Raw genomic sequence first — 8,825 nt, forward strand, 5'->3', positions numbered from 1 at the left:
GCGATAAGACACAGGCTTGCCAGGGAGGAGAGGGAATGGGAGTGGAAGGAGACATTGAAGCCTTGGATGGCGGTTTTTATACTGTAGTGTGATGATGGATGAAGGCCTGTTTTTTTTTTTTGTCTTTTGTTTTTTTTAATGGGGGAGAGACATATTGAGGCAATGCAAGAAACACAAGCTCATGTGACTTGTCATGTACTGTATGACTTATATATACATTATATCTAGCCATAAATGTATGAACTGTACATGCTGTATAAGTTAAAATCCAGCCAATCGTTGTGCTAATAAACTAATCTTAGACTATAAAATAATCTAGAAACATGTGCAAAAATACTGAGATTGGGGCAATAGAACTTTTCAAGGACATCGGTTTAACTAGTGACTGATTGACAGTCCTCGGATTTTATGCTTTAGTCCACTACATTTTAGGCATATTTTACATTTAAATGTAGTGGAGTACATTAATCCACTAAATAACATGTGCAGCTGCAGAACCTTTGCTAAGATAGATAGATTTTGGATAAATTCTATAAGTTGTTTATAAAATATATTCACTGTTATACATTAAACCAAATTATAATAGGTTCCACCCTGAGCTCCTACACTATTCTGCTTAAAAGTTAAGGCACATGTCATAAAAATACAGTCATTTATAGATTATAATATACTGCTTTAAGTGCTGGCAGCACTTGTTTTGTTTACACTTTAAATGTTAGACTTGAAATAAGGAATGTTTCACTGTGGTATTGTTGCTTTTACCAGTGTAAATGATCTGCCCGTATTTCAGTAAAGAGTGGCTATCGACTGTCTGTGGAGCACCACCAGAATTTATCTCTGGGTGACATAATCACTACAGTTTGTCAGCCTGCCGTTCAGCAAAGGAGAGACTTGTTCAAAGTCACAAGGCAAAACAGTGAAGCTGTAACATGTAACAGGAAATGCACTGAAGCGGATTGGCCCTTAAAACACATGCAACAAAAGAACATTTCCATTTGTGATTGTAAATTGTATGAAACGATTCAGTCTTAAGTTGAACAACCGTTCCCTATTATTTGCAAAGCTCAGTACTGATTGCTGTATTGTACAAGGGCCTGGTGAGATGTGTCTTTTTGGTTAAAGCACTGAGACATGAGGGCTGTGGAATTAAAGAGCTTTACAGAGAAGAGTGAGGTCATGCCGGACCGTTCATTTATAACAAGAATTAGTTAGCCACAAGCCAGTGCACATAAGTCAAAGGGAGCTGTGGGAGTACTGTAGGTAGGGGGTCCAGCCATGGTGAGGTTATTTTGTGTGTGTGTGTGTGTAGACATTGGTACTGTAAGTACAGCCTCTAACTGTCTCAGCAAACGTGGACTCGGTCATTTCATCATTCTTATTGCAGCAGCTACAGAAGTCATACATGTTTAATAAAAGTAAGCACTCACTAAGTCACTTCAACTCGAAGTACGTAATGAACAAAGGAGCCCTGCCTAGACAGTCCCAAGGTTACATCCAGTTTCATTTCTTCAAAATACTGTATGACAAAACTGCCAGAATTGTGATTTTGACCTTGAAAGCTGCTTTTAATAATAATAATCACCTTTATTTGGCCAAGTATGCTACACACAAGGAATTTGTCTCCGGTACAGAACCGAGGCTGCCATCTGCGGTGCAAACACACCAATGGCTCTAACCGTCAGGGGCAACTTGGGGTTCAGTGTCTTGCCCAAAGGCACTTCGACATGTGGCCTGTAGGCATCGCGATTCGAACCTCCAACCCTCCGGTTGGGAGACAACTGCTCTTCCCACTGAATCCTAATCGCCCCCTTTTACTGTATCTAATCATACCTTTCTTCTACATTTTCAGCTTTTTTTTGTTTGTTTGTTTAGCCTCTTTCGATTTACAACCTGGTGTACTACACAAGGTGGCATTTTTACAATTTAATAACTTCAGTGAATAACTATGAAACTTTATTTAATGTGGGTTGGTCACCTCTAGGCGATCAATATTAGCCCTGATACGGATCCAGTGCATCGTATCAGGGCATCAATATTTTGTACATAACCCTAAACTGAAACTTTTATTTTCATTCTAGGCTTAAATAGCAACAACAGGACACAAAAATTGGTGTTTTTACTAGTTTGTTGAGGAGGGAAAATCGTGCATTTTGTCAAAAGCACAACTTAATATTTCAGTATGAAAATGTATAAATGCAAAAAACTGGAGAAGGTGAAAGTATAATTTCCTAAAGTTTTGTAATGTCTAATAAGGGTTGACTTCATTGACTTCAGGCTCTTATCAACACGTTGATAATAATAACACCTCTGTTGGATCCTGTGAGTATATTCCAGGTTGGTAGTGCCAGCAGCTCTGTTACTGTTGTGTTATGTCCCCTTTAAACCCCTCTTTCAGAGGCACCAGTTTGCAGAACTCTCTGTACAGCAATGATAGCCTCATTAGCTGCTTCCTAGCCTTTGTTGTTTTTACAACAAAGATGTGTTCTCATTAGAAGATGGGCTTCTTTATATTGTCTGCTTCCTCTGACGGTCCCCTTAGATTGAATGCCAGCAAATCCACAGAGTTATTTTCCTCTGCCCTCTTTTTCTTTCCCTGCAAAAATCAATTGAAAGGTTTTTTTGGTTTTCCCTTACAAAAGCCTGTTAATTTCTGTCTTGATTTGAAAATTGGCTTGTAAAAGTCGCTGTTGAGCTGGGAATACAGTAATTCCTGCTCAGAAATGTCTACGTTTTACAGACAAGAGACAGACAGACAAGGTACAAACTGAGAACAAATGCCAACAATTTTCTTGATCTGAGCTATGCAAAGGGTCTGAAAACATCATACAATTTAATGCTTCAACTGAACTACTAAGTGACAAGAAACGTTACGCACCGATTTTTGCATTAACATCAACATCAGTTTCTTAAAACACAAACAGAAAAGCAGGGTGACCTTCTCTTGACTTGGCACAGAAACAAAGCCATTTGTGAATGACTCTTTTGCTTGCAAGAGTATTAAATTTAGCATGACAGGGACACCTTCATGTTTGCTTCAACAACAACCAAAAATCTTTGACCTCCATTTTTTAGGCTATATGCAGAATGGGGCAATTTATCACAAGCCAAAAAATCTCAGCACTCTAATTAATTACAACTAAGTAAAGAATGTTTGGAGAGCCAAATTGCCTTAATTCCCCAAACACCGGCTGAAAGTCATTCATTATCAAATGTGTGCTCAAAGGTTAGTTTGCTTTTGTGAAGACGAAATAAGCATTAATTTCAGAGCCTGTGTTTCCCCCTGTGGGGAGACAGGCGAGTGGTTTGTCATGAGTCCACACATCACTGACAGCAGGTTCGCTGTCTGATCATTGCTCGCTGCTCAGTGGACAACAACGGGTCCCGGATACTTTGTGTGTGGTTTACCCAGAGAGCACTCAGAGAGCACTCACTCACTTTAATTGAATGTTAAGCACGGATAGTTTTATTTGCTGGATGAAGTTTTGTTTAGAGTAACAAGAAAAGATAGAGGTGTGTACAGATGCAGCTGCTTGAGGAGAAGTGCCAATGGCACAAGAGCTTTAAGGCCTCCATTTACAGGCACAGCAGGGAATATGAGTCTTCAGTATGGAGTCACTGAGTGGAGATGTGTAAAACTCCCACTGAATGCTCAAGGGAATCTGCTCAGTGCTTGAAGATAGCTTTTAAGTCTGAAGCACCATCAAGAAAACAGGTGGGCTGACTAAATTCAGGATATACAGAAACTCGCTATAGAAATAGTGGACAATTGGCCATATCAAAGCCATCTCTCCATTTATTTCTCAAAATACACAAAAAAAGTTTCAGCTCCTCCTCCTGCTGTTCACAGATTCACCCAGGGCTCACACTATTTGAATTTTAAGCAGTTCGAATGAAGAAGAATAAGAAGCACTTGAGATGAAATCCATCTCTCAAAGGGAATTCATCAAAGAAATTACTTCCCATATCAACAATAGAAATTACCCCACAATATGCAATTGTCCTATCCACATATTCATGGAACCCTTTGGTGTTTTATGGGGTAAGAGGGACTATTTAGCAGATAATACAGTATTAATGTGGAGTAGAGGGAGAGAGCAAAAAAGGGTGTTTTAATGGAAGTGGCTTCTTGCCCCTGAATTTTGATGATGTGCACAATGCTCTTAAATCCCTTTCTTATTTAAGCCTGCTCTGCAGGTACTTTTGAACCTTAATAGGATAAGCAAAGGACACAAAAGATTTCTATCTCTCAAGTCTTTCAGTTCACTTCATCCAGATCTCTGGCAATAAGCACCCCATGAATCATTCATTTTTAATAGATTATGCAAATTTCAGGACATAAAATCAACAAGATCAATAACTGCAGGCATTTTAATTGGTGCTCAAAAACATTTTAAGGCTGAACGTAATCTCCAGTTCTTTCCCCCGTAAAGACACAATTAATTTGAAATTGGATCTTGGCCTAAATACTGTAGATAATTTACTACTTTTTGCATAGCTTAAAATTCCTCTGGTAGGCTTATCGCTGCCAAGTAAACTGTAATACTCAGCCATTAGAGAGACCACACACCTGAACATCACCTATTATCCACGCAGGCAGGCACTGAGGGAAAACCAAGCAGAGGAGCCACTAACCAAATACTAATTACCAAGTGGAAATCAGAGCAATGTTTGCTCCATTAGTTTGACCTCTTTGTGCTTTATTTCTCTGCCTTCAGTGAGATCTATTGCCAGGAAAGGGCATGGAATCAACTTATTTACTATTAAGAAAAAAATCAAGTCGTGGACAAACACGCAGACACACACACACACACACACACACACACACACACTGATATGCAAACAATCCCATCTTTCTTCCTCTACGTCTCTTTGCACCTGTAACACAGTACGGAGACCCTCTCTGCAGAACCCATCTAAAACGTCCCAGGTGCAAAGCAGAGCCTGGCCTGCTTTCTACAGGGCCATCAGTGCACAAAGGACAAACACACACCTTTCTTCTCAGGAGGCCTGCCATACAGGGGAAATCTACCTCCCACATATTAATGAGAAAAGGGTCCTTTCTTTTCTCATAAGACTGCTTGGCTATCATTTGAGAAGGGGGGGGGGGGGGGGTTTCAATCCCCGTCCCACACCGAACTCGTTGCCTTTGATGGCTGCTGCATAATTATATGAATTTTAATAAAAGCTCTGTATATTAATCTCAGGCCCCCGACAGTCATCGTAAACTTTCAGTAAACTTAACCTTCTTCTTGGTAATAACACAGCAACAAGGAAACAATATTTCAATTAGCCAGGCAGTCATTAACTGTGACAAGGAGAGGAGACGACGAGGGGGGAGGACAAGAGAGAGAGAGAGAGAGAGAGATAGGAGGGTGAAATAAATGATCATGGTGTTAGAGTTAGGCGGCAGAAATGCCAGAGTGTATTTACCGAGGCACATTACTTGTGCTTTGAGACACACAAACTGTCTCCCAGAGAACAAATCACAGGGAGCAACACAGTAGCAGCCAGCAAGCAGTCAGTCCTGCATGGTGGCCTTTTTTGTGAGACCTTGCTCTGATACACAGTCATAGTTCTGATGTGTTGACACCCAAAGGTCCTTGTCCAGCGGTGACTGAACAGCTTGCCCCTGCTTCCAATCTTTCTTATTGCCCTGCTTGCTCAGCGAAAAAACAGACAGAGGGCATCTGCTAAGCTTTTATCGCATCATCATACCACCTTTTCAGCTCGGAGTGAAACAGTATTAAAAAAGTCTTCACACTTAACTTTTTGGTTTTGCTTTTATTTCCACATCTTTTTTTGTCAGTTGCACAAGCATGCTTATCATTGTTTCCTTTTACATTATTGTTCAAAACCCCTTAGCTGAAGCTGTGGCTCAGCAGCATAAAGTATGGTATGGCACTTGATCTTACCTACAGGGTAGCTTTGCGACACACTGGGGCCCAGGTCTGGGTTGGCGCTAGAGGATAAACTGGGCTTGCCTTCGTCCAGGCTGGAATTCAGGGCAGGGAGCGAGTACTCATTAGCCTGGGAAAAGGACAGTTGAATCATTACACAACCAAACAATACATAGATGGAAATCCTCCCTTCTCCTCACAGTGAGTCTGTGTGAGTATAAATTTGTATGAGAGCATTGTGTGTGTGTTTGTGTGTGTTCAAGCTGCAGGGTGGCAGTTCAAGCATATCATGAATGTATTTTCGTATTGTCTGAGAGGAAGTGGGATTTTGAGATGAATGAAAAGCCAAGGCGTCAGCTGGCCCTTTGTGCTTGACTGCAGTCCTACCCCTGATCAGCCAAGGGAGAAAGCAGTTCTGCTTTGTTGCAGGCACACCATGTGGCCCTGTTTGGGACACTACTCGCTTTTTTTTTACTTTGCTTTTTGCTTTTAATTTGGAATTTTGCTTCTTGTGTGTATACAGATGTTGTGTTAAAGGACTAGTTCATCCAAATTACAACAAATAAACATATTTTTAGCCTTTTCAATGCAGATTTTATTTGTATGTGACAAAGTGTGATATCCACCTCAGAAACGTCAGCTTAACTCTACTTAAATGGTGGTGAATTGAATTTGTGCATTTATGCTGCTTTAACTTTTCAAAAATAATTGAAATATAATATCGGTAGGTCTCGGTATTGAAATACATTAGTTTTCTGCCCCGTGACACTTAATGGATGGATAATTTTTGCCAGTGCCAAAATTTTACCTCACTATTTTTTCCTTTTAACAAATGATGCCAAATGTCTCCCATTTTTTTTATAAAGCTGTATCTGTAAATAAAAATGAGTAATTAATATTGATTATGATTTAAATCAAGAAAATATTTGGATCAGTTAACAAATCTGTGAATCTGTCCAGAGATTCACTATCATCTTTTGGTAGCTGATAGTTTCAGCGATGCAAAAATCAGAGGCATCAAAAAACTCAGATGTAAATTCTCATTTTACAGCAACATCTCTTTCCAGAAACAAGATGGTTTTTCTGCATAATCCACATTTACAGTACTTTCTTCATACTTTTCCTTCAGTAGAAAATGGATCAGATCAATGGAAAACAGTTGACAGAAAGGTCCGTGGATTATTCAGTGGAACTGTGTCTGGAAAGATAGACTGCTACTGAACTTTTTGAAATAAATGTTTTAAATGATTTGAGCTCTACAGACAAGTCCCATTTGCCCGCATTGTACTGAGTTGGAGGCAGAAACCTCAACGGTAAAACCCAGTATATCATGTTGTAATTTGGATGAACTGACCCTTTATTAAACAAACTATTTTCACTCCTTTAAAAAACATCATGTTTTCTTTTGTAAATGTACTAAAATACACTCTTGACAGATGTTGTTGTTTTTTTTTTTTTCTTTTAATGAGATGAGACTTCCGGAGCCTGAGTGGTGACAATGTTTGTCCAAAGCCCAGTTTGAGCCTGAGTGGCTCAGTGGGCCATGCTCCCACAGGGGGACTCCTGTGACCCCGCGCTTGTCTGCCTCTATCACCGATAAACTCTAATTGTCTGCTACAACTGTTCACTGGCACAATGTCGGATGTTTTCCTCTATTCTCTGAGGCTTCAGACGCCAAACAGACGTTTTATCATGCAGATAAAGGGCAGGAGAGGGAAACTGAAAAGATAGGTCTGAAAAGGATGGCCAAATGGCTAGCAGAAGTGTGGGAGGAGTGAATCCATTGAGTTTTGCATCTCCAGAATGGGTTTTTAATGCCTCGCTACAGAACCCAGACACTGGCTAATAGGGCCACATTTTCCTAGAAAAAATAAATAAATAAATAAAGGAAAGTGAGGCACCCATGAAAGGGAAAGTGCTCTGATTAATATAGCATTAAATTAAAGCTGATTTTTCTGGACTGTTCCTTCTTTACTCGCCCCCTTTCTTTAGTCTAACCCTTTTTCCCTCTGCCTTTTAATACTCTCCCTGACGTTCTTTGTGATTGCAAGTCATTTCCAATTCGTTTTGGTATTGATCTTCCAGTAGAAATCAGTTTTGTAATTAGCTGCAAATTAGGCCCTCTTCTGGAGGTGAGGCCTGTCCCACTGATTTATCACCTGCATAATTCGCTCCGATTGGAGAGAAATTAAAATGAACTCAATTAGGCGACTGCTTTTACTTTATGTGTCCGACTTATAGTTTGGTGGGAGAAATTAATAGTGTCTTGTTGTTTAATAGTATAAAGAAAATAAATAAAGGTTATCCATTGTAATAAGCTCAGAGCTTTTAATAAGCGGTGGTTTCTGGCTGTTGTTTTGGCAGGAGGGTGGCTGTTCCCCAAATGCCTCTTAATTTTTGAAATGAGGATGGATGGTGACTGTGTTTTAATATCAGAGACAATATATGGAGGCTGCCTGTTTCAGATGTCCATTTCATGAATACATGTTACAATAAAGGCAGCTTCCAAGAGCATGACAGTCATTACACATCAAGGTATGATACAAAATTGGAGAATAAACAAAAAGAGTGAGAAGCAGCAGTTGAATAACACAGCAAAAAAATGAATAAAAATCTAGATATTGATTCATTTCATGTTGGCTCACTGTTATTCTCAATTATAAGGGATACAAGGAATGTGTTTTTCATCACAAAATCAATAGTGTGTGGGAGTTTTCCTGGTGATCCCTCCAGCATTATACATTCTGGGTTGTAATCCAGTGTCTGGCCAGCTCAGATGTTTGTTTAATTAGCTTTTGTTTGTGGTTTGGGAAAACTGTATTTGTGACAAATGTGCTCGATTCAGCATCACATGCACAGTTTGTGTGTATTTATGTGAAAGAAGTGCCAAGTTGCAGTCGTACTAACCTGTTCGAGTTTGACATGCTC

At 39.7% G+C, this 8,825-nt stretch overlaps 1 protein-coding gene across 1 annotated transcript in view; it reads right to left on the reverse strand.

The window, feature by feature from the left end:
- LOC109963018 (paired box protein Pax-2a-like) overlaps positions 1 to 8,825 on the reverse strand; it is a 34,340-nt gene that overhangs the window by 9,434 nt on the left and 16,081 nt on the right. The window contains 2 exon segments of the mRNA XM_020605253.1: positions 5,913 to 6,027; positions 8,805 to 8,825. The exon segment at positions 8,805 to 8,825 is cut by the window's right edge and continues 7 nt beyond it. Of these exon segments, the coding sequence (XP_020460909.1) occupies positions 5,913 to 6,027; positions 8,805 to 8,825 (136 nt within the window).

Source organism: Monopterus albus, unplaced genomic scaffold (assembly GCF_001952655.1).
Source record: "Monopterus albus unplaced genomic scaffold, M_albus_1.0 scaffold69.1, whole genome shotgun sequence".
NCBI classification, from domain to species: Eukaryota; Metazoa; Chordata; class Actinopteri; order Synbranchiformes; family Synbranchidae; genus Monopterus; species Monopterus albus.